The sequence below is a fragment of the Amphiprion ocellaris genome, chromosome 2 (genome assembly GCF_022539595.1).
Source record: "Amphiprion ocellaris isolate individual 3 ecotype Okinawa chromosome 2, ASM2253959v1, whole genome shotgun sequence".
In the NCBI taxonomy this organism is placed as follows: Eukaryota; Metazoa; Chordata; class Actinopteri; family Pomacentridae; genus Amphiprion; species Amphiprion ocellaris.
The window spans coordinates 25,020,980-25,039,618 of NC_072767.1; the positions used below are offsets into that span (position 1 = coordinate 25,020,980).

Below are 18,639 nucleotides of genomic sequence, written 5' to 3' on the forward strand. Positions count from 1 at the left end.
CCTCCCCTTTAATGAGACCATTAAAGGGCTCGTGTCCCCGTCAATAGATTTCTCTCATTCTTTCTCTGACAAATTTGAATTAATAATTCAGCGCCAAGCGCCCGGGGATGTATATTTTCAGCATGAAGGACAGTTAATCCATAGCGTCAGTTACCCCCCTCACTGTCTCTCACTCCTTCTTTCTCCTGCACTTTCTCATTTTACATCTACCCCTTGCTCTCTCTCTCTCTCTCCCTCCCTCCCTCTATGTCCTCTTTTGCTTCGTTTTCATTTGATGATGGAAGCCGGCAGGTAGAGTGCTGACTAAAAACTGCCTCACATATTCTCTACACTTTCCTTTGACTCTTTGTTCTCTGTGTGATTTTTGTTCTCTGTTAAGTTGACTCCGCTTGTCATATAAGTGCAAATTAGAGTTTAATTTATTCTAAAGTATTGGATCGCGGTGGCTTTTCTTGCCTCCCCCTCAGAGCTAATGTAAAATGACATGTTAGAACCTGATTTTAGTGAACTGGATTATTGCTGCATGTTTCTACTGTTAGGACATTCAAATGGGCAATTCAAGGAAATCAGAGGAAATGAGTCATTGTGAGGATCAACCGCAAAGATGCTTGCTTAATAAAAAAAGATATTGTGGAGCGTGTTTGTCTGTGGTTGTAGGGATCTATGCTTTGAGACTTTCAGCAGTTTTGTTGGAAGAATTTTAAATGACAAACTGGGTTATTTCATGTCTGTGTGGTCTTGTGTTGCTCATTACACATTGGCACGACGTCTGACTGTAAAAGTACAATTCCAAAAACAACAGAAAGTCAGGAGAGAAAACAAGAAAAGGTTCTGAACATTCACTTCCCAGAGTATTTGTGGAATGAGATGACTCTCTCCCTCCCAAAATGTCTACAGAACCGAATCAGATGAAAAATTAGGGAAAAATTAGCACTTGCATGCTTTGATAATGAATTGTGTACTGGAATAGTCAGTACAAAGTGATTAGATACCATTGTTTTGTCTAACACAGCCTTGTATGAACAGAATTATCTACTGACATACACAGAGCAGGTCCTCACAGACACTGACTATTCATTGTCTAATTATATATATTTTTTGTCTATAGTTAAAAACTCAGTGATAAGGCTGCTGAAATTGGTTTGCATCTTTCACCTTTCTATTCGCTGAGCAGTGGAAGAGTGTACAGACTAGTAGTGTAACTCCTGCAGTTGCTGTGAATACCCGGGCCAGGTGGCACTAAAGTGCAACTTCATGCAAAGGAAGTTTGTTCGGGCAAAGAGCTGGCATGACAAATGTAGCACTAAATATTCTTTTATGTTACACAGCTTTATTTTCTGTTGACATATGTGCATTGTATATAGGTCTGTGCATGTGGCAGAAAAGCTTAACTGATTAATGATCTCCTTTGTATCAGCGTGTGTTGCTTGTCTTGGCAACCTGAGCCTTGTATTCAACAACTACCATATTGAGGGTTTTTTTTTTCTTTCTACACTACAAGGAATGGATTTGCTCAGTGCGTGTGTGTGTGTGTGTGCATGTGTCTTGGACTCACAGGGCTTAAAATATCTTTCAGGACAAGAAGGTAGAGACAAGAAAGGAGCTGGGATGGTTCAGGAGTGAGGGTGTAGGACCACAGGTGGGTGGGGGCTCAATGAAGAGGGAAAGAATGGGTAGGAGAAAAGAGACAGCAACTGTTGGATCATCTGTGCTTTAAAACATTTAATCACTGTCTCTGGTTACACACACACACACACACACACACACACACAACACACAGAAGCTCAAAGAGCAAAGGGTGTATAATCTTGTATCAGCCACCTGACCACCATGTAGCTTCCCACTTCCATAGTTTAAACACATGCCTCTGCACTATACATATTCACACAGGGACACAATGATTGACAATCCACATGCCAGGCAGTGCTGTAATGCCAATGAGCTACATTTGTAATATCAGACCGGTAGGTGAAATGCAGAGGATTATTTTTACTCCTCGTCTACTCAGCATTTTTTCACACACTTGCGAGTTTGAAGTCAAGCAGAGCGAGTTTCATTTCTTAGAAGGAGATTATGTTCTACAGCCTTCCAGACTGGAAACATTTTGTGTCATTGTTAAACAATAAAATGATGACTCAATTAGTATTCTGAATGGAAATTAAGTCTCTTCAAACAGCTTAGTGCGTCATCCCCTTTTATCTTGCTCAATCGTTACAACTCTGAGTGCACGTCTTTTACATTTAGTAAGTAATGATTGTCCAGTGAGTAACACTAATGACACATCATGAGCTACAGCAACCATAAATGTCTTGTCATAAAGATTTGCCTGAGATGACAGTTGCAGCAATAATACTGTAGCTCCTACTGAGACATGGACTGAAGGGCTTTACAACTTTACCAATGATTGACGAGGCTGGTGTCTAAAACTGGGGGTCCATTTGAATACATTTGTATTACTGAACATTTTACCAGCAACACACTTTAAGACTAAGGGGCCACAACTTTACCCTTTGGCCTAGATCCTATGGTATGTGAGTTTACACGAGTGTCCAATGTAGAAATGTATGTCTGTTACGTTACTACATATATTTACATGATGGAAATATACTGTATTGTGTAAACATGTAGCCAAAAAAAGAGTGGTCCCTGATTAAGACAGGTCCATAGGGAAGGTTGTGGAAGTCTTTGCTGCTGTTTATATGTAATGTTTAAGTAAGGTTGAGGCAGGCGGTCTGATCAATATACTGCATGACTGACAGTTGTTCCATCCCTGTTGTCATGCAACACCGCAATACACCCCTCTACACACAGTGACCCACACAGTAATGTTGTGCATGTACAACTTATGAGTGAAACATTGATGCTTCTTCAATTGCCAGAACCAGCTCAGTCTTGTTGACAGTTTGTCATTTTTACTTGACAGTGCTCTGCAGATTATGCTTTTTGACTTTGGAAAATTGGTTCGGAACGCTGTTCTAACGTCACATATTATGTGAATGAAGTTAAAGGCTGATGTGTAATGTCCAAACAAATTGTTAAACTGCATTAAAAGACTGCCAGAGAGGAGATGATCTCTAGTTAAGAAATCACTCAAATCAAGAGTGGGATTTTCTGCAGCACTCCAATGTATGCACAATTTGTTCTCTGAGTCTGTTTTCCTTGACTAATGTGAGCCTGTTCTCCTCGGGGCCCCGGATAGCCCAGGCCTGTCCTTCCTACCCCAAGCAGACATCCCTCAGCCTTTAATTGGAGGGGAGTAGCAGCCCTGCTAGCGCAGCGTTGGGACTCGAACTGCGGCCACTGAGAATGCATTAACATTAGCATTGCAGCGGACCGACCTGTACATAATGATAACCTCAAGCTCCGTCCACTGGGATCAGGCCCTGTTTGCACACACACACACACACACATGCATGCACACGAGTACACACTCAGTTCCCCCGTCTTGCCCTGTACGCACAGTCACGTAAACAACCAAGTGTAATGCAGCCCCAGTGGTGGGCTGCCTGACGATCAGAGGAGGGGGGAAAGGGGGAAAAAAATCAGTTGCCGCCGTTCGACTGAAAAGTGTGTGTAATGAACTTGAGTTCCATTGATCGGGACTGAGAGTACAGAACCGGGGGCTGTTTGTCCCAGAAGGGCTGCCGTACCGCTGCTTGGTAGCCCCTCATAAATGTTTGAGAGGCCTCAGCCGCTCTGGATACATGCTACCTGGGTTTAGATTCTCTGTTACAACACACACATCCAGGTTGATGCTGATGATGGATGGATGACTGGTCGGTGGTGGAGACTGAGGGGATCAATGGCTATTTTAGCTTGATTACATTTAGGTTGTGCACTGTCAGTGTGTTTGTTGTTATGGTGGAGAATCGGAGGTGTTCGGATTAAAAAAAAAAGTGTAGATGATAACAGTGTACAATTATAACTTCCCAGCCTGTCTCACATCCTCACTTTTAAGTCTCTGTTTACATGCAGAGGCTGATATTAGCAAGCATGTGCTAATTTGTTTGGCATGCTATACCTTCCTATATTATGCCCCTATGCTCTAAGACCCTCAACTGGCCCCTGAAAGCCCCCATATACTACACACATGATTGATATTACTGCAGATATCGCTTAGAAAACACCTGACGTGCCGAGTTGACCATCAGTGCCTCCTTTCGACTGCTAAGTACCAGCTGGTAGGAGGTCCTCTGCGTTATGCAGCTGGTAATAAAAGTTGAACATTGATTTTCTGTTGCAGCTTGTAACTGTTAATGTTGAGACATCAATAGCCAAAGCAAAGCGCTAGCGCCTTAATAGGAGACCGAGAACGTGAAGGGCGCAAGCAGAGGCTGACTCTAAATCACAGAATCTATCCTTGCCGATCGATAGGACAGTAACTGCAAGTGTCCCTCTGCTTTCCTAATGTTTTATAATAAACTGACAGCCTGTAATAAGGCCAAAGGAGAGGGAGAATGAGAGGGAGGGAGGAGGGAGAGATGGAGGGCAACAGTTTCTCCATAGCCTTCCCACCTTAAATCACCCCACATGGGAGTGCAAGGAGAAGAGCAGAGGAGGAGGTGGAGAGGTGGAAAAGGTTTATTTTTTTCTTGAGACAGAAAAAAAAAACTACTTTTACTGGAGCATTTGTCCAGTTGTACTCATTGCTAGGGTAGTTAGTGAGTGTATTGATGGAGGGGAGAAGAAGTTTAGGGGAAATGTCCTGAATTGCTTTGGCAGGCCAGTGAGTTAAAGTGTATTAAATCCCACTGCCACCATGCAGCAGTCATCATATTCAGGCAGATGTGGAGTGGTGGGCTGCACATGTTTGCACTGTACCTGAGTGATGAGAGTGTTGGAATTCACATAGAGATTGCTACTCTTGCAGCACTACTGGCAGATGACAATTTTCATTACTGCTACTGATGAAGTTGCAGCTTTTCCTAATTTTACTTATGTATAAGTAGTGCTTGTTCAGTTTAACATAAAGTTGTAAAACATCCTTTTTCTCCAAAGTTAAGCAAAGTTATTTTTGGTATCCAGTCGTTTTCAATATGTAATGTTTCAATTGACTATTGATGATTATTATATTAATATTAGCCAAAGCAAAGGTGCCTTTGCTTTGGCATGCACATTACTGGTGGCCTCTTGCCATGACCTACAGTTTTCCATTTAAACTACAGTAGTATGTGGCACAAAAATGCATTGTATATTTTCCTTGATAAACTACCAATAAAATAAATAGATACGTGTGCAGAAAACAAGTGACTACAAACTACATTCTTGAAATGTGTTTCCTACATTTTTGCGCTGTAAAAATATGCTATTTACCGATACTTGTGATTTTGGTCTCTGAAGACTTAATCGTATATAAGCGCTTTTACATGATTTCTGTTAGGATTCAGCTGACAACTCTGTCTATCAGCATGTTGTTTTATTGTCTGATAACTGACTCGTCTTGTTTGAAACGGTGTCAACATAATTACCACGTACAGCACATTCTGAAAGTTTTCAGACCCTTTCAAGTTGCTCATTTTAAAATGGATTCAGTAATATTTTCTCCTCACAAGTTTTCAGTGTTGTTTGTGAATTCATAAGAAATATAGGAAGGAAATATTCCATTCATGTAAGTATTCAGATTCTTTACTTAGCTGACAATTAAAGCACTACTGGCAGCAATAACAGGCTCAAGTCTTATCTCAAGGTAATGATCCCGCTATCAAAGCACTCCTTTGAAAGTTCCACTCATTCTCTATAGCAGATCCTAAGCACTCTGGAAAATGTTTTCACTCAGTAATCTTCTATGTTTTTCTGACTATCTTTTTCTCCACACCAGTGTCAGTAGCTAAAAAGTTCATGGTCTGGGAGTCGATCAGGGCCCTTTTGACTCACAGCAGACTTTTATGTGTCTTTCAGTGAGGAGAGGCCTCTGTTTGACCATAAAGGCAGATTGGTGGAAGGCTGTTGTCCATTTGTAAGGTTCCTCCACCTCTACGACAAATCTCATTCATAGTGACCATTGGGTTCTTGGTTACCTATCTGACCAGAGCAAACTGTTGGTGATCCCAAACTTCTTCCATTATATTAGTTTTAATGAAAGAACTTGAATTAAAAGAACAAAGAGTCTGAATAGACTGATGAAATTCTAAGAGTGAAATTTAATCCATTTTGAGATATGTCTAAAACACAACAAAATGTGAAAAATTTGAAAAACTCTGAAAACTTTCCGAGTGCACTGTAAATCCCAACAAGACTGCGAGCTCTAAAAAGAGGACAAAAGCAACCTGAGCTGTAAATTATAAGGGTCATTTGGAGATAATCTGGTGACTGTCGAAATCCATTAGAAAACTAGAACATATCTCAGGCAGTAGGCTGAGGCTAAAAGGTGAGTCAGGGGTAAGAGGCAGCGATCCTCAATATGTCCACCACCACCACAACTCACTGCAACTGCTGCTTAATGTCGGCAGCCTGCAGTACTGCCAGGTAAAAGTGGCAGGCTGGAGACCTGGAGCTTTTATTGCTTGATAAAGTCTGAAAGCCTTTTAGACAGCCTCATTACTTGAAATTCCCTACAAAGTGGCCGCCAGCATCAAGAGATGACTGCTCACCATGTTAGATTTCTTAGGCTAAAATTGACAGAAAATAGACGGAAGGATTAGGTTCATTGCTTTAGGGCACACTCCCACCTACTCCTAATGAGTTGAAAGAAAATGAAAGAAAAGTCGGGACACTCAAACATGATTAGCTGGATTTGGCTCTGTTGGGGAAGAAGTTTGAACAACTTTTTTTTGTTGTTGTTTCCTGCATTAGAATGATGCCTGAAGGAAACAGATGGAGGGTAAAAAGATTTGTTTGAAAGGTAGATGAGAGTCCAATGGTTTTCAATCAGCATGTGTTTGCTGAGCACTTCGCCAAGCTTCAAAACAGAGTGATGAAAAAGCACTAGATGCAGCCGCTTGGTGCATGGATTTCACTTTATGAACCTTATACATACATTTATAGTCTTAGGCCTCCTGCAATCACCACTACTGTATTTTCCATTACAGCTGTCATTGCACCAATCCAGTCACTGAGACTGCAATTTGTGGGACACACAAACATTTATCAAGCTGCGTGCCTGCACCCACCCACACACACACACACACACACACACACACACACACACACACACACACACACACACACACACACACACACACACACACACAGTGAAGCATAATTCATGTCACCTTTTACACACATGCATCACACAGTATCCAGGTCTTCTATCATGAACATCTAGTATGATAAAAAATCACAAATGACTTGTAATTCTCCACATGTGAAACTGCCTATGAACAGACTCAAATTTACTATTTCTATAGCCAGTGCCAAAACATTTCTGTTTTGAATTGAGTAAAAGCCATCTCCTCATCAGTGATTCCAGATGTTGTAGTGAATTGGGCACACAATGCCCTCACATTTGTCCGCTCATTGTAGAGCTTGTGCTGCATTCTGTTGTTGTGCAAATTCAGAGTTTCATGCTGAAAGTTTGTTGAGGTTGTGGAAGATAGTGTAGAGTCAGTAGCAACATATTCTGCACAACTTACATAGCACATCCCATACTTTATCTTTTTTGTATCTTACCCAACCAAACTCTGCTAACCACTCATGCCAAAATACAAGCTGCTAATATCAATGCACCCAGGCAAATTCACACTACCATTTCTGTGATTTTTTTTCTTCTAAAAGTCCCATTTTGCATTTAGAACAGTGCAACCTTTGAGGCAGATCACTTGCTTCTTAACTAAAGTAAAATCAGTCACTGTCTGGAGTCCTGCCTCTGAGTTAAAGGTTATCACATTTGAAATCTCTGCAAGTCATTGCATCTATTTTACATCTTCTGTCTTCATGTGAGAATTCATCAGAGGTGAAAACATTATTTTGCATCTATTAAAGCCCTAATATGGGGCCTGTTTTGTTCAATCAGAATGTATGAGCATTTGTGCAACACTGTCATCCTTGCACTTCATTAACTTACTTACTTACTGAATGACTGACAGGAAATATATAATTACCCTAAGTGCAAACTAATTTGTCCCATTACTGGGATGTGAATCCTCACAGTGTGAACACATATGCCTACAACATCCTATACACACTGTATTTGTACTACTAAATTGTCAGTGACTAATTTAGAATAGCTTTGGAAGATACAGGGTTGTAATTGGCTATAACTCCTTGTCTTTAAGTTTCAAGTTTAACTAAGTTGTTTGTGTTCTTGTTGAGTCATTTTCACTGTGCTACCGTTAAGCAACACTGATGTAATTCTGGAAAACATATGCTTTACTGGCTGATGTTCTCTACCTCTGAAGTGCAGGAAAGGATAGTCACATGTCATAGTGAATCAAGGTTTTCCGTAGGCCGAGACCTAACAACCCACACTAACCACACTTGGTTTGTGTATTGATCAGGTCAAAGGTACAAGGTGACTTACACCCCAACAGAAAGCCTGGCTCCAACAAGGAAAAAAAAGTCCCTATTATGTTGCCATGTCACTATTAAGATGTAAAGTGTTACATATTAATTAAATGCAGGTTATATGCTCCATTATGTGGCCCCTACATTGGTCTCTATGAGCGTAAATATTGAACCATCACTGCCTTTTGATGTTAATCAATCCCCGACCGAATTCTAAATGATTTAGTTCTTTTCAGGAAATGAATATTTGCAGGGCTGTATGGGGATGGGGTGGGGTGGGGGGGTGTAGTGTGCGTGTAGGGGGGCATGCATTAGCCAGCTCCCCTGCTTGCTGGCCTGGGATCAGGACATTGATTCAGAGCAGCCTCGACTCTTGCTTAATTAGGACGTACCTGTCTGGGAATTACATGCTTTTTTCATCCTCTCTCTCCCTCTTTCTCATTGTGTGGGGAAACAAACATTATAGGCAAATACATAGAAGAAACTTGTCTGCTTTCATCAAGGTTAATCATGTTTGCTGTGTATTGTTGTCAGCAGATTGGTGTCTGACCTCGCAGTGCAAAAAAAAAGAAAAAGTCTGCCTTCAGTGTGAGGCGCGGTGAACATGCTAATGAGAGATGTGTCAAAATGCAACGTTGTGAAGTGTAAATAGAGAAAAATATAAAAGAAGGAATGAAAAAAATCAGTGTTGGAGGATTTTTGAAATTTTGCCGTGACACAATTTCACTTTCAATTAAATTCAACCCATTTTATGATTTCTACTGAGTTCTATTTGATATTACTTGAGCATAATAATAACTTATTCCAAGGTTTAGCCATTTGGTAGGGAAAGATAATTCCTTTGCTTGTGAAATTATCTTACTACTTCATTATATTTGTTCTGCCTGTGTTTAAAGAATTAAGCACCGACTAAGATTCAACACAAGTTTCAGTGATTGTTGTTAAGACATTTTAGGAAAGAAAGGGGTGGAGGTAAAGTTGAGGGAGGATGAAAAAAGAGATAGAGGGTGGTTTAAGATGAATGAGAACCAAAGGAGGTGGATGTAGTGATAGAGCTGTGATAGATCGAGGTGTACAAAGACGGATGTGAAAAAAGAGAGAGAAAGGGCAGAGCAATGAGACAAGAGACAATGAAAAGGCCTGGATGGATGGAGAGGGAGGGAGGGTGGGAGGGGATTGATGGGTGGGTATCTCTGACTCCAGCCTCAGCAACTGACTAATCACTTGACAGACAACTAATGTGGTGCTGAGGCAGCTCCTGAATCACAGGCTGTCTTGGTTTTTATGAATGGACAAGACGAGTCATTTCAATAAGCAAACCTATTTAATTAAAAAACTTCATATTGTAAGAGCAGAAATGAAAATCCTTCTGGTGATTCTGCAGTCTAGACTTTGATTTGACTTTTTATAGTATCATCCATCAACTGTTATTGATCTTTTTCAGTGACTAAATTTCCCCAAATTTCTGAAAGGATAAACAGGATACTTCCCTGTCCTTGTGTTTAATAGTGCAGAAGAAAAATTGTGTCTGTTTTAGATACTTAATACAGAGTAAGTCTTTAATCTATTAATAAATCACCCTGTTGGCGGAAAATTCAACAGCCAGGCCCAACAAATCAAATATTAAGTTTTCTTTAAATTTCAATGCTGTTGGATTTCAACATTGGTTGAGGTTGGGTTACATCATTTGGAACATGTGATAGAATATTCTTTTGTCATTTTCTGACAATTATTATTTCAAATTTATCAGTTATTTGAGAAAAATACACAAATAACAATAATGAAATCCTCATTTGGAGGACACAGGAATAATACCAGTCATATAAATGGGTCAACGATATAATAATGCATGACACTATGAATCTGTTTTATATTTCCAGACTTTGGGGTTCCGACCAAAGATAGAATCACCTACAGTACTGCAAAGCACTACCCGGATGTATAATTTAGCAAAGCATTTGAAGCAATAAGAGAAACACTTGGAATTAAAGTTTATATAGTAAATAGAACCAGTAAATAAATAATGGGACGTCTTTAAATAAGCCTTCATTGTAAAAGAATCAAACACAATTCCACATTTTTTCCACACTGCAATGCTGTTCACCGTCTTTGTTGCTGCTAAACGCTTTAGTGCGAGGACTTTATTTAGGGCTATGTCCACAAATCTGCTCTCTCCGCTGGGACCATATACCACCCCGTGCTGGTCTGGCAGGTATTCTGGCTCTCCTCTTGGCTGACAAGGACTGGCAGCACACGTCTCACCCAATTACACCTGACGGGGTCTGACCCACTGAGCTGGGTTAACTGGTTGCTGGCTGAACACTGCCTGACCTCTGTCACTACATCTGCTTTCCCAGTATGGAAACCATTTGCGTTGTATGAGGAATGCATTCATATGCTTTGCGGTAAAAGTTGATAAATTCTTGTTATTTTCTCTTTTTTCCAGGTTTCAAGCAATATAATATCTTAGAACTTGCTTGGTTTTGGAAGGATGCTTACTTCCTTTATTCTTAGATATTTTTCTTCCATGTCATACTATTAAGCTTGTACTAAAACAGTACAAAGTCATAATTCTACTGAGAACAGCTGCCAGTGTAGTTGGAAGGCAATTCCACTTTTTTTCAAGCTTGTATTCAAACCTGTGATCCATTCCTCACCTCTATTGATGTTCTATTACCTGTGCAACCTGTCAATCTTCCTGATAGTCCTTTAATTCTTTTAAAGGAAGTCAAAGGCCTATTAACAGCGTACTGACACTGAACGACTAGTAGTAATCCTTTACTGAACTCTGACCCAAGCGGACTTCCAATTCTCCCTCCGCCATTCTGTGTGTCCTTTACTCAATGCCCAAGACATACACTCATTGCTCACAGTCCCACAAACACTTAGGAGATCAATGATCTCAGAGTGATAATCTCCTTCTTGATAGAGGGTAAAAGTCTTCACTGAAGACAAGGAAAGAGTGACAGGGGACTGAGAGAGAGAGATAGAAAGAGATAAAATAAAGCAATAAACTAAAAAACTGGATGTCTAACTCTGCAACCAAACACACACAGATCATGACAAGTGCCTCCTCTCAGCCTGGGTGACATCTATACCCCTGTCTTTATTGACAACTGGCTTAACTAAAAGCTCCTCTGGCAGGAAGGAGGTGACTGATTGTCCATCCACAGAAATAAAGGGAGAGGTTAGAGTTGTAGATAGTAGAAGAACTACTGAGAAAAATCACAACGCAAACAAAACTGGGGGAAATATAGAGAATTACAGACTCCATGACTCACATCTGAAATCACTAATCCAGTGGAAGCTATTTATATTTTCGTAATGCCATGTATGATGACAATAAAGCCATTCTAATTCTAATTCTAGGTGTTGCGATAAAGTGATATCGTGGGATCATATCTACACGTTTTAAGCTTGTTGTGTCATTTGTGTAATACGGGGTTAAACTATCACTGGTGAAGGTTAAGGTCGGGGAGAAATGATCATTAGTTGCAACAACATGGCGTGAAATGACAACACTTGATGAGACTTATTCACATACCTTCCCAAGATACCAGGCTGGATGTAGTGGTACTAGTAACGTCATAAAAGAAAGAACCATATTGCCAGACAGGAAAATGATCTGCAAAATATCTGTACATGTTTAGGGGAAGATATCGAGTATCCTTCTTAAACCAAATCAACCTTATCTCGTTATACTTTTAAATTGCTTTCTTGATTATGTTTAAGTACAGTAGAATCACTGACTGCATTATATTCAAAAGCAATATCTTGTTTGAATGAGTTAAGTTGACAGTTAATAGGAGGTGGTTTGGGTAGATGGAGGGTGTATAATGTCCAAGAACCTTATACAATAAACCAGATTTAACAGACTCATGTCTGTGGTAATGTTAAAGGAACAAAGGGACGTTGATTGAAGTTGGGAAAAAAGCATGGTCAATAAACGGTTTGCATCTTATGTCACTGTAAATGTTTTCTGTTCCATTTTTTTCTGTAAAAAGCTGGATCAAAACAGCTAACAGCTGCATTATCTGGGTTTATCGGGTTTCTGTAATCCCACATCTGTAATATGAAAAACATGTTGTTTATCCACGTGATATTAAAGGAACCAGCCTCACTGAGAAAAAATAATATATGTAAATGCACTGTGTAGTAAGTAAGGCAGCAGCAGTGAAGTAGAACAAACTGTAGTTCCTAGTATCAAACCAAAGTCAGGATGAATACATTCATTTTTCTATTAGAGTACAGTGACCAGTGCGAGAGATTTAATAAAGTTAATAAAGAAGAAGAGTAATTTTTTAGTTCAGTAGTCATCACTGAGCTACTTTCACACCTCATTTCACCACAGTCCTAAACTGTCTTTGCTTGTAGGGCACAGGCAGATGTCTAAACAAACACACAGATGCAGGAATATACACCTGCTTTCCCACTGCCGTGCATACTACACACATTCATCCCCTTAGGGAAATAGGTACGTGTCTCAGCCTTCTCACAGCCAATCACATGCACATATCTGCTCAGCCATATATGTCATTAATCACATAATTTCTAAATCTCTTGGCTTTACATTGCTCAAACTCCTCCCCTTCCCCCATCCCCACCAGCACCCCCTCCACCACCACTGATCCCCTCAGCCCGCTCTACGGCATCTGTGTCGGGCTTCTTTTGCGGGAGGCCTGGGCAACGCCGGAGAACAGGCACTGCCGGGGGCGATACACATCCCTCAGGTGGGCCTTTCATTATGGATGATGTTTCTGCCAAATTATTTAGACCCTGAGCCCCAGCAACATCCCCGCCCTATAAAAAGCCCCAACACAAACAAACACATGCATGTGCACAGATATACACACTCCTAAGTCCCACTGCAATCCCCCTCGTCTCTCCTTCTTTCTTTACAAATTCCACTAACACAAACATTAATCCAGTCTGATCACATGTGGGTGTGTGTGTGTGCTGTTCATTAATCCCTCTTTCTTTGTTCAGAGGGGGCAAGGAAGTGAAAGCCCGACCCTTATGAATTACACCTAGATGCAGGACGGGACAGGAAGCTAAAGATGAGGAAAATATTCATCATAAGTATGCCGCTGTTGTTCTCGGTGCCATACAGGTACCAGACTGAGCAAAGCTACCTTGACATCATTGGCTTCAGTAATGTAAGATGTTAAAATAGGTTTGGTCAAGTGTGTGTGTGTGTGTGCGTGTGTGCGTGCGTGCGTGCGTGTGAATTCCCCAGAGGTCATTTGTTGCAGACTTGTTAGGAAAGAGTCAGAGATGACAGTCTCCTGGCAATGTCTGACCTCGGCTTAGAGAGAGGAGAGCAGCTCTGGGATCCTGACACACATTCAAGCACACACACACACTCATATCCCATCAACGTTACCCTTCTCTTTGTCCCTTAACTCATTTAGCTACTTATCCCTCCACTTCCCTCCATTCCCAAATCCCTTGCATTCTCTCTCTCTCTCTCTCTCTCTCTCCCTCCCACTTGTCTTTCCCATATACTTCAGGCAGGTAACTGCCTTCCACCAATTCCCGATTCACCTCCACTGTCTCCCACTTCGTCCTCCTCCTATCTCTTCTTGTCTCATCTCTTCCTTCCTCCCTACTCAGTTGATCTACCTTCCAACCTTCTTCTCTCCTTCCCAAAGCTGTAAATCTCAGAAACTGAAGCTCAAAAAACTACACCCTTTCTCAAAAGTAGTTTGTGAACCACCAACTTGAAGATGCAGCGAAAGACCAGATGATTGATTTGCTGTGACAGATATATACTTATGAGATGGCGAGTAATTACAAAGTAAACCTGTCTGATGAATGCCTCAGGTAAAAAGATGAAACTGAACTTCCAGTCCCTTAAGGTCAATTCATGCTTTCCACATCTGCATGTCCACATAATGTACTGCAGATCCTTCTGTTGATGTTCATGTGTGGTCCAACATTTGTGACTGTACTGGTGCAAGTGTGCCAACTGCATTTTTGTTTTACGTGGAGGCTGTGTGAGGAAGTTTTTCATTATTCATACCTTAATAATTCATTATTAAGAGTTATAATTGAAATAGCTGCTGCTGGACTTTGGAGGTGCTTTGATTTGTACATGCTTTCCATTAATGCTGCCCAAACACAATGGTTGGCTCTAAATTCTCCAGAATTGTGCGTGTAGACTGACATGCATCTAACATTTGTTGAAATCAGTCAGCGCATGGGGATGGCGAAACCACGAATTGGCTTTTATCCTTTCCATGATTTTAGAGGGCTGTAGTCAGAAACTTGAACTTAACTAGATTTATTGAGTGTAGTATTGGATAAAAATGCCTTCAAATTCCTACCTTCTCTCTGTCTCCACTGAAAGATGACTTCCATCCTACCGTCCTCACTTTTCCCATTGTACCTTCCTGACTACTGGTCTCCTACTTCCTTTCTTCCTCCCTGCATCACCTTTTATCGTCTTCCTCTTCTCTTCTTGCTATCAACTGTAATTTTCCTGTTTCCCTATAAATCATTTATGACTACCGGGAATCTTTGTTGCTCTTCATTCCCTGCTTCCTTGTATCACCTTCTTCACTTCATTGCAGGTGATAAGAGATAAGTTACATCTTATCTTAGGAGCAGAGATCTGCTAAGACTGAAGAGCACATTCCCATTTTCAGTGACTCACCCAGGCTGAAGAGGACCAGGAACTTGAGGCAAACGAACTCCCGTTGGTCCAGCTGCAGGGAGCGTAGTTTGGCCACCAGCTCCTGGGCGTGACTCAACAGATTGTTGAGGGTGGCTCCCGCCTGTGAAGCAATCACTGCATAGTCCACCTTAAAAAGGCAGATAGAGAGAGACATAAGAAAAGGTACACCAAAGAAGGTTTTTGAACAAAAGTATAATTATACAGAATATAACAACAGATTTATGGATTCAAGATGATTAGACAAACAGACAGACAGACAGATGATAGATAGATAGATAGATAGATAGATAGATAGATAGATAGATAGATAGATAGATAGATAGATAGATAGATAGATAGATAGATAGATAGATAGATAGATAGATAGATAATCCCAGTAATCCAATCTTCCTTAAATCTAAGTCATCCATCGCACATAAACACACACTTACACACTCCTTTTTCAAGTGCACGTCAAATTTGCAGCGGCAGCATATTTGTCTGGGAGGCAAGTCCTTAGCTGCCACTCATAGTAAGCAGGACCATATTAAATTTTTATATTTATTGACGATTCATTACCATAATTGACTGCGCAAGGGTTTCCAGGGGAAGGTAGATGTTGGCGTGCGCAGTTCCTAAAGCTCAGGGAGGAAAAGGTTCCCTGCGAGCTCCCATTTGCAATTAAAAACAGCCCTGAGTTTGGAATTTATTTATTGTGTAAATAGGATGATTGGAGCTCCCTTTTCATCTTTTTCATCTGTTTCAAATAGAAAAGGGTCAAAGTGAAGTAAATGTTGACAGTGCACCAGGTTTTCATCTTCTGCCATTCCCCCGTCCATTTCCTGCCTGGTGCTTTTACTGCACTACTCTCTCCCACTTTGTCCCAACTCCTTTGTCCCTCTCTCTTTCCCTCTTACCACCTTCGAGACGGAAAGAGTTATGACTCTGTGAAAAGCAGACACTGCCCCCCTTCCAAGGTGTCAATCAATTTACATAAAATCAACTGTGCATGAAATAAGTTCATTGAGGGATTGGACTGTTGATGGTGATGCCTTGGGTTATTGCCTCCTAGCCTTAAGTAAAAAGAGAGAAGAAAAAAAAATGCTATAATGTCACTATAGCAGACTTAGCACTAACTCTGACTCTGGTGACCTGTGTATCAATCAATCAATCAATACTAGTTTATTATCTCTCCTGGAGAGACATAGAGGGTAAATATATGAATAAACCTTCAAATCTTAACCAATCATGAATGCGATGAGTGATCTTAGCAGAACATTAAAGATGAATATAGAAGATGAGATTAGTGTTCTAATGTGGATGGGAGATCCAGATGGAAAATGTACCTTGTTTTGAAAGCAGAAAAATGTGTGACTGATGGAAGATGTCTGTTTTTTTCCTTCTTTATCATTTGAATTTTATGTTCACCAGGAGCGTTGTGCTATCAAAGTATCAAGATTGATACTGAAACCGACTGCCAAGCTGTGAGGCCTTGCTTAATCATTCAACACTTTCAAGTCATTTCATGTTTGCACACATTTGTACAAGTTGCACTGTGTGTTTGATCCAATGACAGGATAAAGAACAAGCACTCATGGCCATTTCTCACTGCTGTTGGTGACATGACAACATGCAGCAGTAGAGAAAGACAGAAAATAAGAATAAAAGATCAGAATTAGCAAGCGAGGAACAGGGAACAAAAGGACAAGAGAAAGAGCAAGACATGAAGCAAATGACAGGCTATAACAGTTAATCAGCTAGTTCAGTGGACTTCTTTTCAAATGTCAGTATGAGTGCAGTGTATAACTGGCAAGAGCAAAGAAGCAGCTTGATTCAAAGGGACGACACATCTGTTCAAATTGTCTCTGTGAACAAAGTTTCTGTCTAAAAGTCACGTTTTTCGAAAAAAAATATCTTTCATTCTGATGACATTTGGATTGTTTCTAACACAAACTTTGTGAATTATTTCTTTATACATGTAACTATTCACCATATTGGACTTTATTAAGAATTTTTAAAAACATTTTAACTTGTCAAAGACAAAATTATATTAATGTAGCAATGAATTAATTATGGAATTTGGACTATAGCTTTTCCTCAGTGGCTGCTTCATGTCGTAGCAAACTTTTGTCCCCCATAATGTACTAGTATATGTGCATACAGTGATTTGCTACATTTGGGCATTCATATTTGCAAAGTAACAACATTGAAATTCAATTTTACCTATTGAAGAAAAAAGTCCCACCTTGTAAAACTACAGTATATGTTCAAAATTAAGAGTATAGGCTTCTTTCTAAATCCATACTGCACAATTACAACATTCGGCTTTTCTGGACAAATATCCTTGCATTCTGTTATTGGAACACTCACATCGTGTGACTTACAAGTTTTGTGTCATGTAGGCTTGTGAGTTTAAAGACAGCATTTTCACCCAGGAGACTGGTTAATAAGTCCTGTTTGGGTTTATTCTTTTTTTTTTTTTTTTTTTTTTTTTAGTATTACTTGAACGTTGTCTTGCATTTCCAGACACTGTTTAAATTCATTTCCAGTTGCTGTTTTCTGCTTGGGTTGGTTTATGCCACAAAACTGCTGGGCTGGCCTGAAAAAAATCTTTACCTCCATGAAGCTTAATCTGACTTTCTGAGGACCAAAATGAAGATCCTCAGAATATAGAAAATCTAAGGTATAACTAATCAAGATAATCTTTCAAAAGTGCATAATTATCCTTTTACTGAGGCAGTAACATTATATTATCATCATGGAACTGCTCCCTGTCGGTTATTAAAATCAGACATTTGTCAAGGATTGATGTTGTCAATGTAGAGTGCAGTTTATTAGCTCAAACAGTCATTTGTGCGAGTGTGTATTTGTGTAGTATTTGCTTTGGGTGATGCTACTACTCTGGTCTAAATATCCCTGGTATTATTGCTGCGCTGTCACCCCTGGCCAGGCAGAGAATAATAGGAGATAATGAACTGTTTCAGAGGCTCTCTCCCTCTCTCACACACACACACACACACATACACACACACACACACACACACACACACACACACACACACACACACACACACACACACACTCAGACATTCACACACAAACAGCCCTCTACACCAGCTGTTCATTAACCAAAGTATGCAAACGAAACCGCCACCCTGTGCCTCCCCTGACTACCAGCCCCTCCTCTTCCTCCTCCTCCTCCTCCTCCTCCTCCTCCTCCTCCTCCTCCTCCTCAGCGCTCTGGTGTCTTCGTCTGCTTCGCCTCCTCTCCTCAACGATCTCTCCTCGACTCCTTTCTTTTTACCTTATTCTGCCTCCTTTCTTTCTCTTACTTTCTTTCCTTTTACTTGCCCTCTCCCTCTTCCTCCACCTTTCTTCTCTGCTTTGCCATCCTATCGTCAGTCCTCCGTGTCTCCTCTCGTTTTCTCCTCATTACTCCTCATCTTCCATCAGTTTCCATTGTCCATCAGGTGGCAACTACTCTTCCCTCCTCCATTATTTCTCCCAGTCATCACAACCTGTTACCTCAATACTTCTCATTC

General features: G+C 40.5%; 1 protein-coding gene across 1 annotated transcript in view; it reads right to left on the minus strand.

The window, feature by feature from the left end:
• Window positions 1–18,639, minus strand: part of nr5a2 (nuclear receptor subfamily 5, group A, member 2) — a 69,439-nt gene that overhangs the window by 10,332 nt on the left and 40,468 nt on the right. Inside the window, exon 6 of the mRNA XM_023270638.3 lies at window positions 15,098–15,245. Within this exon, the coding sequence (XP_023126406.1) occupies window positions 15,098–15,245 (148 nt within the window). The remainder of the gene's footprint in view (window positions 1–15,097; window positions 15,246–18,639) is intronic.